Below are 13,659 nucleotides of genomic sequence, written 5' to 3' on the forward strand. Positions count from 1 at the left end.
TTCTTGTATTCAGACCAAGAAGATGGTAACTTCTCAATTACCGCAGATACTTGAAACGTCTCATCAATGACCATACCTTCAGCAAGAATCTCATTAATGATCTGTTGAAATTCGAGAAATTGATCAACAACAGGTTTATCATTCGTCATCTTGAAGTCCATAAACTTCGCCACCAGAAATTTCTTGCTCTCTGCAGTCTCCGCTTGATACTTTGCTTCTAACGCAGTCCACAAATCATAAGCACTGAAATTTTCTTTAGCATTGTAAAAATCATACATCGCATCTTCCAAACCATTCATGATATGATTTTTCGCCAGAAAATTACACCTCTTGTTAAACTCGATCGCCTCATCAGTTAAACCTTCAGCATTCATCAATTCAGCATGTGGAACAAGAACATAATCCAGTTCATGATGGCTTAGATAAAATAGCATCTTGGATTGCCATCTCTTGAAATCCTTTACGTTAAACTTTTGTGGTCTTTCAACATCGTTCTTTCCCATTGTTACAAGGAATACTAATGTGTTAAGATTGTTGGAATCTTGCAACAATTGAAGAAACGTCAGATGTATCAAACAATAAATATAAAGAACAGTATCAAACAACTCTACCACGAACAAATTGATGAGGGCAGAATCACAGATTCAACAAGCTGTCCTTAACACATTAGTTCGCGGGTATACTCTGAAGTAATGCTAAACCCCAACGTGCGAATATGTGTCCAGGATAAGACTCCCCGATATAACTTGAGTTAGCACAACGCAAGTTACCCACTCTTGAACTCAGCAACAGGGATGGAAGTAAAACGCCGCACAAAATATAAGAAGAAGAAGAAGAAAAGTAGACCTAGAGATAGTCGCTGCTTGTGTGTTTTTAAAACAGAATTTCGAGTCATATTTATAGGATGAGATACTTGCAAATCAAGTTAGGTTTTTTGTTTTCTTCAAAAACAAGTAAAACTCGTAAAAAGAATTTCCCACAAATAAAACTCTTAAAAAATAATTTTGGAATTAAATTCTCCCAAAAATAAATCCGTGTAGGAAAGGGACTTGGTGCATGGTATATGCGCATATCGCATGGGTCAAAATATGTATTTTTGCCTACCCGCTCCACCCACGTTTTACAATTCATACATAAGTGTATGATTATATAGTGGAGCTCCTCTTTAGTTTTCCACAATGTGGGACTAAAGGTTCCACTTCATTCACCCAAAAATGAGTGAGTATCCTTAGACCCTTAGGTCATTAGATCAAACCATACCAAGACCATAAAATCTTTTAATTAAAACTCATTTTCTCCAACAGTTCTTATCTCTGCCAGGTCTCTCAAAAAATCTTCCCTCAGATTAAAATCGCATGGAGAATAAGCATTCGTCGCAATGAACTTAAAGCCTGTGCTCCTGAATCTAAACAGACAAGAAATTGAGTTTAAACCCACTCTCTTATCTAATAGTTCCAACGTCGCACTATCCCAAATAGATAATAGACCTCCGCTATTCCCAACACTTCCATGTGATGGAATGAATTCCCATCCAAAATCCGAATCATGCCAAAGCTGTCTCACAAACCAGCTCGAGAAACTTTGTATCTTAGTTTCTTGAATAGAACACACCATGCATCTGTGCGCAGCAATCAGGTCCCTCACCGCCACCTGTTTATCGTAAGCATTTAACCCCCTGATATTCCATGAGATGAGTTTTGAACTCATTGCTCAAGAGTATTCTCCCTGGAAGTAACCTCATCAGTATCATCTACCGTCTCAATTGAACTTGTTGTCTCGTACGAGTCGCAACTATCTTGAATCTTCCTCCCTTCAGCTATGGCTTTATAACGATCTCTGTACTTAAAAAGAATTTCATCAATCACCTCTTTTGCTTGGAGTTCATCCTTCACCTTAATGCCTCCTAACCTGCAACACAACTCCACTACCATCTTTGACGTTGAGAATATCACTTCATTAGAGTCAACATTTGCCGTCTGTATATCTCCAAGGTTGATAACAATTCTCTCTCCTCTACCACCCTAAATAAGCTGGCCTGTTCACCTTCCTTAGAAGGAATCACTTGTTGCAAATCCCGTGAATCATTAGCTTCGCGATTCTCACTCAAGCAAAACAATTTGAAGATTGTTATTTGCATTTGACAAATTCTCCTGTGAGATACCGTGTTCTGCTATCACCCCATCTCCATCATCCTTAGCAAAGCCATTATGGCTTCCTAAGTGCAAACTAGTTTCAGAATGCTTGGGTACACCATCATCTCTTCCAACCACATTCATGAAACCACCTGATTCCGCCTCCAAAACGCTATCAATAGCCTTTAACCTAGCCGAAGAAAACACTGCTCCTTCACATTCACCCTCCGTCAAAACGTGAAATCTATTAGCAGTAGAAGTGATGGTTCTACTCTGAGAACTGGATTCCCCCACAGCACCAAACCTCTCCAAAATAGCACCATTTTCTCCCAGTCCGTTGGACTTGATAAACCCGACTTCCCTAGACTGCGTCACGTGAGCTGTTGGGTTAGTCTTCTGGGTCAAGTCACGACCTGGCTCAAAAAAAGTCTTATTGAGCTCACTTAAATTCGAATCTAAAGCCTTTAAGTTCGAATTTGAATTTTTGTCAAACTCAGCTATCATTCTGCTATACTCCCCCAATTTCGGCTTCTGTTTAGGCGAGAATTTGTAATCCCATTCAACTGATGCGATCCACTTTCGATCTTCATCTTCCACCACGATAACCGCCGGGATGCTAGCAAACTCGCCTTTGACTGAGATTCTGAAGAAGCTTGATCCCTCCCTCCTCAAAGTGCTAGTAGCTACTAATATTAAGCCTCCCAATGAATCACCAATGGATTTAAAGAGCTTATAACTCCAAAATATCTGAGGAATTCCTCTAATTTTTAACCATTTTTCGTATCTTGCCATGGCTTCAATTAGAATGGTTACGTCCTTTTTCTGCCTAGTCATAGAATCCGTATGCTGCACAACTTCTTGCTCTTTCGCCTGAGTGATATAAACCATACAGTCATCAATCATAATCCTCCTTGGCCTCCACCAGTCCAGCCAATAGTCCTTTGAAAGAACAATATGAGCTGATTGCACATCTATGATATCCAGATCAATGAAAGACTCCCACTGCATTTGATGTAATACCTCCCTTGCAACCCTCTGCCACCTTACAATACCGTCCACCCTGATAAGTCCTTTAAAATTATCTTTCTCCGTGATTCTTCTTGGCAGAACCTGTTAAAAATCGTCACCTGAAGGAATAACCTGTTTTGCTTTCTTCACCAAATTATGATCCATCAGCACCTTCTTAATCTCCTTCAATAAAACAGCCCAATAATAGCATCTCTCACCACATGGAACACAAATAGCATAAGACTTATCTTCTTCACCTCTTCTTACTCGCGATACCCGCAGATACCTTCCTGCTTCATTCTCTCTTGTCTCACAGAGAAATGCAGATTCACCTTCTCGTTTAGGCCATCTTCTTCTCTGACAGTTCACTTCCATTGCTTCCTCCATTACCTCCACCATCCAGTTTGCCACATCTGCTGAAAAATAAATCCAAGAAGTAAAGCCTCCACTCTTCCTCTCCTCCAAACGAACTCCTGCAATATTGCCTTGAGTTTCCATGGAAACCATGAAAACTTTCCAATCTAGATAGAGCGGTTCTCTCGCTCTTTCTCTCTCCATAGTTAGCTTGTATCCAATTTCATCCCCCTTGCTTTCCTTTTTGTCACTTGACCTGAATAGACTAGTATGTTAACATAAAAAATTTCCTAATGAAAAGAGTTCGTTCTTTGATGTCTATGTTTTTCAAGTGCATTATGAGAAACACGAAAGAAATAAAGTGGCTAAATTACATGAGTGCATGAAAATGGCAATTGAAATGAAGAAAATTTGTTGAACGTTGATTGTTTGCTACACATTACCATAATCAGCATATGAATAGGATTTTAACAATGGACACTGGAAAAATGTTTAAGAAACAGCAATGGACACTCGAAAAATGCTTAAGAAAAATTGAACGGCAGGAGCTAGCTAGCCTCTAACTTATTGTTTCTCATGTTGGCAATAAAGATGTTTCACGTTTGATCAAGTTCATCCTTGAGATAATGCCTGTTATACGGACCTTAAGTTCATTCTGATTGTGATAGTCTGCCATCAGAGTTTACTACATAGATTAATCAATAATCACCAAGTGATGGTATAAAGGAAACAAAGAGGTGTTAACTTTTAATCCTAAAATGGATTCAAAAGTTATTTCTAAAAGTTTTAGAACTGGTGGTTTAGCTAGTGCTCACTATATCATTTGGGATTTCTGTGTTAATTTACTTATAACATAAAACATCACATGGGATTTCATATCCTCACCACATTTAGCTACCACATACATACACAAAGAATTTTTGTTGGTCATCATTCTTTTATACAAATACTACTTGGAAATTCGGTTTATTAACAGCACAAGTTTTGGATGGCCATTCTCATTCCTAGTTAATTATTCAACCTGCCAAGTTTAGAAAATCATACTACATGATCTTTAAGAGTGCTGCGGAATAGATATATAGAAAGCAGTTTAATTGAATATTAGATCTTCCACATTTCATATGGAAGAATGATTCAAAAATGTATGAATTACATTTAGTTAGTAAAATGTCTGAGTGCTAGAAAAATAAAATAGCGCAAGTAACATTACTCCGCTGAAGCATAAACAGCCGGAATATCCGAATTAGATTTAGTACTTCGTCTGGTCTCCAAAGATCCGCAAAAATGTTGTAAGTTTTGGAGTCGGCTAGGATTAGCCTAACGGCTGAATATAAGATTTAATTTTATAGATACTTAATTTAGGATCGTTGAACTTCATGATAATCACACGACAATTATATACAAGAATAATTTATACGGAATACCTGTTAGCGTTAATCCGTAGTACATCCCCGATGATCTCAGTAGCAGCGGTAATACCTTGCGGAGGTCATGATTTCTCCTTCTTCACCTCTTACGTTATGAATAATCAATTTTCCGAACCCAATAGCGATGGCTATTGTGTTCCTCTTATAGGTAGAAGGAGGACCAAGTTCCTAGGATTTAATTAATAGCATTAGATCTCGACTGTCCATCAAAAAAAGAGATATTAGGAAATAATCCCAGAAATGATAACCGACATAAGTTAGCAATATTCTATAATTAACCAAAATTATTACGTGGCCCAAGGGAATATTTCTATGTGTAGAAATATTCTTACACTGAAACCCCTGCAGTAACAGATATTCCACTAAAAATGCGATACTGAGCCAATGCCAGGATTTTTGTGGTGTTGAAAGCTTATGTTTCTTCGCCATTAGATACATATGATTAGCGAGGATAAATGTGAGTGGCAATGTGCTGAAGGCCCCTGTTAAACTCATGAAATCTCCGAGGAAAGGTAGAAGAGCTGACACTATGGTGTTTATAGTTAGGTAACCCCCTCGTACAAGAACTCTGAATGAGATATGGCTTAGAGAAAATGCACCTCCTTTAGTTGGACCGAACTTTGTATCCAAGTATTCGTACATTGGACTCTCAAATATAGGTAAAGCAATCACGGACTGCAGAAAGGATGAAATGTTGGCAACTGCTTTCACCGATACTGGACCTGAGACATTGTTAAGGAGGTATGCTGATGTTTCGTTTCCGTATGCCCAGTATCCCATTAAAGTAATGGCGTACATAGGTACAAGTCCGATTGTGAACTGAAAGACAAGAGCTTTCACCATGTTGCCAACTACGGGCTGTTTCACTGTTGCCTGTATCTCTGGAAGCATTCCTGTATTGAATGAGAAAAAGAGATTTGCAAATCCACCGATACAGGAGAAAATCTTGGTTGCTGTTGAACTCGGAATGTTGTAGTCTCTAGGTGAAGCCTTCTTCTCGTCGTTAAGCGCTTATATAAATGCTATGACGATGTATATGATATTTAAGAAATTTGAAAACCTAGCCAAATCTTCAGAGCTGATAGATGTGGTACACGAAAGGAGAACAAAGCGCAAACAAACCCAGATATAACAATGAAGTAAGGGAGCTTCATTAGATGATCATCCCAGAAAAGAACGTACATAGCCTTGAGAGCTTGACCAGCTAGAATGATATAAACAATGTTAATCATGAATAGATGTAAGTACTGGAATGCCCATGTAAGAGCATACGCATTCTTTCCATAGATATGACCAGCAAGACCTCTGTATCTGATATGTCTCTTTCCACCAAGCTCATGAATTTTAGCAAGAAGAACATTGACATACAACGACAAAGCTGCTGCTAAAACCAAACCAACTGAACCTCCAACCCAACCTAAAGGAACCATAACCGTGCCGGAATATCCCAGTACATACGCACTGTTTATACCAGTGGTAAGTATAAAAGCAATTTGTAGCCATGAATCTTGACTAATTTGATGCGCAGTTTCTGGTACTTTGACAATGACATCCCCGCTTTCAATATCTCTTGATTCTCTCATACCAGAATCCAAGTCTGCCATTATAATTTTCTCTGCCTCTTTTTTTTTTCCCCTTCCCTAATTGAAAATTTAATAGAGGGGAGGACCACTATATATAGATCGATTCTTACCTTAATTATCTTTAAACAAGGATTGGATTTCCTATTTCCTTAGAGAAACTAAATCCTGGTGGAAACCTGCAACCTAATTCACTCAGAACACTAGAACAAAATTTGTCGGGTGTTATGTTTTGGCGCCCAATTATAGGGGAATTTGATATGAGTCGTGTCGGTATTCAATGTAGTGATCGTGTGGATCGTTCCATACCAACCTAATTATGGTGAGTGTGCTTTGTTCTTTAGTTTTCACCTAGAATGGATTTGCTTCTTTTTAGACTTGCCCGTTTCTATTGTTGACATTAATACCAACCCTATGTTTTGCATTTGCATCAGTCGTGAATAATTAGAGCTTGTGGCAGAAAACTTATCTTCCAATTAGTTTTCCTAACCTCTTGTAAGTGCAATAAGCTAAAGTGCTTATGTTTTGTTTGTGGATTGTTTTTGTAATTGTAAATTAGAATTAGTACAACCTACATAGATGTACAAAAATGATGGAAAATATTGTTTAACAGTGTCCTGTTTGGAAGTTAGAAACTGAACAGTTAATTAAAAATATAAAGTGTCCTGTATGTATAATACTCATCTTCAGCTTAATGACAACATAAATACAATTGTCATCACTAAAGATGCGCGGAGATGTTCCATAAGACCATAATTAGGTGATATAGGAATTCATATTTTCCTGCGGCATATGTTCCTTATCTTAAGTTTCTCAGTCATCTTGATCATTTATGGGCAGAGAATCTCCCGGTGGGTTATTTGGGGTTGGTATGGAAAAAACATCCACTCCAAGCATTTTGTCAGTCCGAGTCGACAATTCCCACCGGACCCGGTGAGTAGCATAAGTTACATACTAGTGATTAATTAACGGCAGGATTCGCCCTATGCACTCTTTTAGCAAGATGCTGAACTGAATGTGTATGTGTAATGTCCAGAATAATCGTTTTGGAAAACGAGTAAGTGCAATAACTGTAAGATGGACTTCAGCTATATTCTTAGGCACATAAGTTAGAAGCTATACAATTCATTCCTAATCACCAGTGAACCTCTTCTACTTAAACGAAAAGTTGTACAAATTACAGTAAGAGGAAGATTTCATAGATCACAATAATAAATATCATAAGAAACCTGTAACCTTAAAGGGAAACAAACATATTAGCATCAAGATTTTGGATGGTAATAATAAATATCATAAGACAGTGAAAAAAGGGAAATTGTTAAATTTAATGGTAAACCTTGGAAATCAACTCTTCCATGCCCAATAACCAGATCCATTGCCCTCGAAAATAGAGTTGCTTGGCATACAAAATTGTAAGAGAAGAAGTTTATTGGACACCGTGTGTTTACAATACATTTGGATTTACGACATTTACGACAAAAAAATATGTGTTTACAATACAATGGTAAAGTTGGGAATAAAATGATGCCAAAGATTTAGAAGCATAAACCAACTACCTGGTCTACCTGCAAAATTTGAAATCCTGACTAAAAGGAAATTTTTCAAGCCATTTATCCTTTTCTAGCGAAAATAAAATTTTGCACAGTAAAAATTTCACCATCATATTGGCTATCCTAAATTAAGAGATGCACCAGCACAATAACGAAGCTTGACTCTATTCCAATTGAAAATCTGCACAAAGAAAAAGAAAAATCATCGCATAAATACATAAATGAAATGTAATTGTGCGCCTGCCATAGAAAAAAAAAGGGTCCAGGTGCAAATCAGGATTTTGCTCAGCTTTGTTGCTCAAAATTCCTGTAATTGAAATCTTCTTTTCTATAAATTTTAATGAGCCACGACGCTTTGTTAGGAGATTAACACAATTTCTAATGGTATTTCACCAGCCACCAACCTCCTCCCTAGAACCAAAAACATCCACCAAAAGCCCCCAAATAAACGGACCTTCTTATGCTTTAGTTGGCAGGCTCTTTGGATTTCTTCTGCAGGACATCGACCATTACATTGAACCAAAGACATCTGGATTGCTGTGTCCGCATCTTCATCTCTTTCTAAGAATAAAGTCGAAAACCCTTCAGTGTTTTAAATCAGGTTATAGAAGGTGTCCTTGGTGGACCTGGAAAAACAGGTTGTAACGGCGAGGTCTCGAGTTTAGAAGTTCAGAAAACTTTCTATGTATCTATTGATGTCGGTCCGGTGTCAATAAATATCTGAGGTCCGGTCCTTATATGATAACAAGAGAAGAAGGCGAAACAAGAGGTTTTCTTATATATACAGATTCGGTTTTCTTATATATACAGATTCGGTTGATAGATATAATTGCAGTCCCAGGTTTTCTAATAAAAAAGTTAAATAATCGAATCAATCGGGTTAAGGAACAAGATAAAGATTAACAAAACAATGAGTAGCGGCGTTGAAGATGAAGTTAATCTGAATATGATGCTACCACCAGGTTTTAGGTTTAAGCCAACAGATGAAGAACTATTGTTGGATTATTTAAAGCCCAAGCTGATGAACCAGAAGTTGCCACCAAATATGATCAACTCTTATGATCTTTATAAATACAATCCGATTACTCTAACGGGTACGTTCTTAATTGATTACTAATTGAAACCCTGCCTTTTTCGTTTCGATCTTTATATTTTTTTTATACATGCATCCATGTTGTTTTTGTTTATACATGCATGAATTTCTGAAACTCCACGTTAGCGAGGATGTCAAGAATTCAGTTCCTTTGTTTTAAACTTCTCCTTGTTCAATCTCCTTGTTTTCTGATCTTGTTTTCTTTCTTGTTATTAGGAAATAATATATATGAGAGTCTATATTTAGGAGATATGTCTATGTTTAGAGTTTGATCTTAGTTAGGAAAGTAGTTTGAGTGGTCGACAAGTTTGTGAACAATATAAATAGGCTATTAAGCCATGAAAATTAAGATACCAGAATTATTATCAATGTAGTCTTTTATGCTTCCGCGTTTATGCTCTCCTCTCTCTTGCTCACCTCGCTCTGATACCATATTAGGAAATAATATATATGAGAGTCTATATTTAGGAGATATGTCTATGTTTAGAGTTTGATCTTAGTTAGGAAAGTAGTTTGAGTGGTCGACAAGTTTGTGAACAATATAAATAGGCTATTAAGCCATGAAAATTAAGATACCAGAATTATTATCAATGTTGTCTTCTATTGCTTCTGCGCGTTTATGCTCTCCTCTCTCTTGCTCGATCCTTAACATGGTATCAGAGCAAGGTGAGAGGTAGAGAGAGGAGAGGAAGAAAATTAGAGAGTTTTCGGTTTAGGGTTTCACGTATAAAAAAAAAAAAAAAATGTTAACGGTGTTTTTGATGAGAAGAGTTCGCAAAGATGGTCATAAAGGCCAAGCTGGAGCTGTTTAAGGTTTGTTAAGCCGTGTTGCTGGTTTTTCAGAGGAAGGCAGATGATGTCATGAAGGAAGGTGATGTATACCGTAACTAGAATATGAATTCCAGTTTGGTTAGGGTTCGAAGAAAATACAAAGAAGAAGATGCAGGCAGAGATGATGATATACTATTGTGGTAGTTACTGCCATGTTTCGTAGCCAGTATTGAAGAAAACAGACGACATAAGATTGGTATGAGCTTAAGGAGATGAATCTCAGTCTCAAGATGATGAATGAGGAACTGAAAATAACGTGACGCCATTGAATTCCTTTGATGGAAGGTGGTGATTGCTGTTGATATAAGAAGAAAACTGAGATGAGTTAGCTGTGTCGTTTGAGGTGATGAACGAAGGATTACGTTGCTGCTGTAGTCATGGTTTAATGGCTGTTGAACTAAAATCAAATCTGTTCGAAATCAACACAGAAGAAGGAAAGGTTAGTAAAAAAAAAAAATCGTGACTTGTTGCGATGGATTTAACTTGTGTTCTCCGAAGCTTGAGACAAGGGTTTGAGAAGATATCATGCTGTGGTGGACACGAGAAAAATCTGGGAAGAGAATGATGAGGTGTTTATGACTGTTGATATCAAATCGATGGTTGAGGTTAAGGTGTGTTTGGTTGTTTGTACAAGATAACAAGGAAACATGGGTTGATTGAACTATTTTTAGAAGTCAACATAAAAAGGAAGTTCGGTACGTGAGATTCAAACTCATGATGGAGTCTTGCCGGTGAGGATAAACTGATGTCATTGCTTCTCAATGATGAAGATGGTGGTTAGTGTCTCTCGGCGTTAAATTACAGTTGATGGTGATGGTTTGAGAAGAGCTTGTGGAGGAACAGAGGACGGAGAGCTCGATGTTTGCTGTGATGGAGCTCGGGTTAAGAAACAGAGATGGCGATGAAGGGATGACGTAGTGAGAAGTGGTCGCTGCTGTTTGTGAGGTCAGAGAAACTCGAGTCTGCAATGAGGTTTTGCCATTAGTTCTTGCTGGTGAAGACGGGATAATGGAGGTGCTAGAAGACTTGGGTCGTGATTATAATCAAGTTAAACAGCTCAGAGATGTTGCTGCCATGATCAAGGGTTGAGGTTTGATGGAAGAAAGAGAAGATCAACAATGGAAGAAACACGAACTAAGTTCGTAGATGCTCGAGTTTAAAACAGAGGAGTCTGTGGTCAAGACCAGGGACGTACAATTACTGCCCTAGATGGTCACAAGGTCCGTTAAAAAAAAAAAAAAAAAAAAAAAGTACGGGTTGTTTAAAGTTTGTGAGGAAGTGTTATGTGAGGTGTTACAAAGAGCAATCACAATTACACAGATGTTGCAAAAGAACTGTTACAGGTGAACAGAAGTGTAACAAAATAATGTCACAGTTAAGTGTTGAAGAATAGTTACAGAAGAAAGTGTTACAGTGAGCATGACAAAAGAGTTATAACAGTTGGAAGATTGAAGTGTGGTTGAAGAGTTTGTGGTAGAAACTTGGAGATCCTATAAAGTGTGGCAGACTTTGTAAAGACGACAGGATTGTGAGAGAATCTTGAAGAACAAAGAAGTGTGAAGGTTTCGCAAGAAGTGCGTGACTGGAACAAGAGAGAAGAAGACAACATTCATGTTGTGAAGAAAAAAAAAAAAAAAAGAAGAAAACAATCACCAAGAGGTGATGAGAAAAAGAACAACAATACTAGGTTAAAATCCTATGAGTTGTCGAGAGAGTACACAAAGTATTCTATCGAAGAAACCAAGAAACCAAGAGTACAAGAAGTATTCTACCGAAGAAACGAAGGGGACCGAAACGTCCTTAAACTATGAAGATGGGACCGCAATGTCCTTAAACTACGAAGAGGGGACCGAAACGTCCTTAAACTACGAAGATGGAACCGAAATGTTCTAAAACTATGAAGATGGGACCGCAATGTCCTTAAACTACAAAGATGGAACCTGTATGTTCTAAAACTGCTATTGGGACCGAAAGCGTAATGTCCTTAAACTATGAAGGGGACCGAAACGTCCTTAAACTACGAAGAGGACCGAAAGATGTCCTTAAACTACGAAAATAGGACCGAAAGCGTAATGTCCTTAAACTATGAAGGGGACCGAAACGTCCTTAAACTACAAAGAGGACCGAAACGTCCTTAAACTACAATCTGAAGATTTTTTTTTCGCAAAAGCGTTGAAAAAAAAAAAAGAAAAAAAAGAAAACCAAAGTTAAATTTCTTTGGTCCAAGATGGGCATTCGTGATCTACATGCTCCATCTTGAGGGAGGGTATTAGGAAATAATATATATGAGAGTTTATATTTAGGAGATATGTCTATGTTTAGAGTTTGATCTTAGTTAGGAAAGTAGTTTGAGTGGTCGACAAGTTTGTGAACAATATAAATAGGCTATTAAGCCATGAAAATTAAAATACCAGAATTATTATCAATGTAGTCTTTTATGCTTCCGCATTTATGCTCTCCTCTCTCTTGCTCGATCCTTAACACTTGTTCTTCTTCTTCTTTTGAATATCAATTCAGAAACATTTAAAAAGCGTAAGGATGATGATGAATGGTACTTTTTTACCACAACTACTCGAACATCTCAAACCACCGGCAGAACTAGCCGTACAACCCCAGAGGGATTTTGGTTAGCGACTCAAGGTGACAAAGAGATCACTCTTACACGTGGAAGAGTTGATCATCAAGAAAACCCTAATAGTAGGAAAAGGAAGACAACAACAAATGATAATATCATTGGATACAGAAAAATGTTGGTTTACTACTTCAACAAAAAGAATAAACCAGATGGCAGCAGAAAAACAAGTAGTAAGAAAGATGCAGGTGACAAAACAGATTGGATAATGTACGAGTACGTGTTATTATGCTACGACACTCATGAAGGTGGTGATGTTAGCAGTAAGAAGAGGCATGAACTGGTTTTGTGTCAAATCCATAACAGCCGTAAGACACCTCCACCATCAGCACCCATGACCACTTCATCCCCTCCAAAATTCTCATCTCCAATAACACAGGAACCGGAAGTAGAAGCAGCTACAGTACATCATCAGCAAAACGAGTATCTTCCAGTACAAGATCAACAATACGAGTATCTCCCAGTACAAGATCAACAAGACGAGTATCTTCCAGTACAAGATCAACAATACGAGAATCTTCCAGTACAAGATCAACAAGAGGAGCATCTTCCAGTACAAGATCAACTAAACAAGTATCTTCCGGTACAAGATCAACAAGAGGAGTATCTTCCAGTACAACATCAACAAGAGGATTACGTGGATATGATACTAGAGAACAACAAGGACTTAATAAATCAATTAGATGATCAAGAGTGGAGCTTTTCAATAGACGATTTCAATCTTGACGATTTGGTTGTTTAGAAGAATATTGAGAATATTTATTTTTTAGTTGATATGTAATGTAGGAGAACTACATGAACTTGATCTCCAACAGTAATTAATTGAGGTTTCTGGTTTGGTCCCCCTCAACCGGAGTATGTAGGTAGCCCAGAAGTTACTTGGATCCAGTCCAAAATATTTTATTGAAAAACAATATTCAATTTACAGTTTTTTCGTTACCATGAATTTCTACTGTTGTTTTTATGTTTATATATGTATCTGTTATTTAATTTGAATTTTCGACATAAAATACAAAAGTATCTGCTATGGTTTGATAAACCTTTCCCGTCAA

General features: G+C 37.6%; 1 protein-coding gene and 1 pseudogene across 1 annotated transcript; one reads left to right on the forward strand and one right to left on the reverse strand.

Moving 5' to 3' along the window:
- Window positions 1–3,245: 3,245 nt before the first annotated feature.
- LOC113323930 lies at window positions 3,246–6,454 on the reverse strand (annotated as a pseudogene).
- A 2,507-nt stretch (window positions 6,455–8,961) lies between these two features.
- Window positions 8,962–13,349, forward strand: LOC113323931 (NAC domain-containing protein 96-like). The gene is made up of 2 exons (XM_026572277.1): window positions 8,962–9,145; window positions 12,493–13,349. The coding sequence occupies exons 1-2, from the start codon at window positions 8,962–8,964 to the stop codon at window positions 13,347–13,349; spliced, it is 1,041 nt and encodes a 346-aa protein (XP_026428062.1).
- The last annotated feature ends 310 nt before the right edge of the window (window positions 13,350–13,659 follow it).

The sequence above is a fragment of the Papaver somniferum genome, chromosome 11 (genome assembly GCF_003573695.1).
Source record: "Papaver somniferum cultivar HN1 chromosome 11, ASM357369v1, whole genome shotgun sequence".
NCBI lineage: Eukaryota > Viridiplantae > Streptophyta > Magnoliopsida > Ranunculales > Papaveraceae > Papaver > Papaver somniferum.

Coding starts and splice junctions, on each gene's coding strand:
- LOC113323931 (XM_026572277.1), top strand. CDS start 8,962: ATGAGTAGCGGCGTTGAAGATGAAGTTAATCTGAATATGATGCTACCA. Junction 9,146..12,492: donor CAATCCGATTACTCTAACGG/GTACGTTCTTAA, acceptor ATATCAATTCAG/AAACATTTAAAAAGCGTAAG.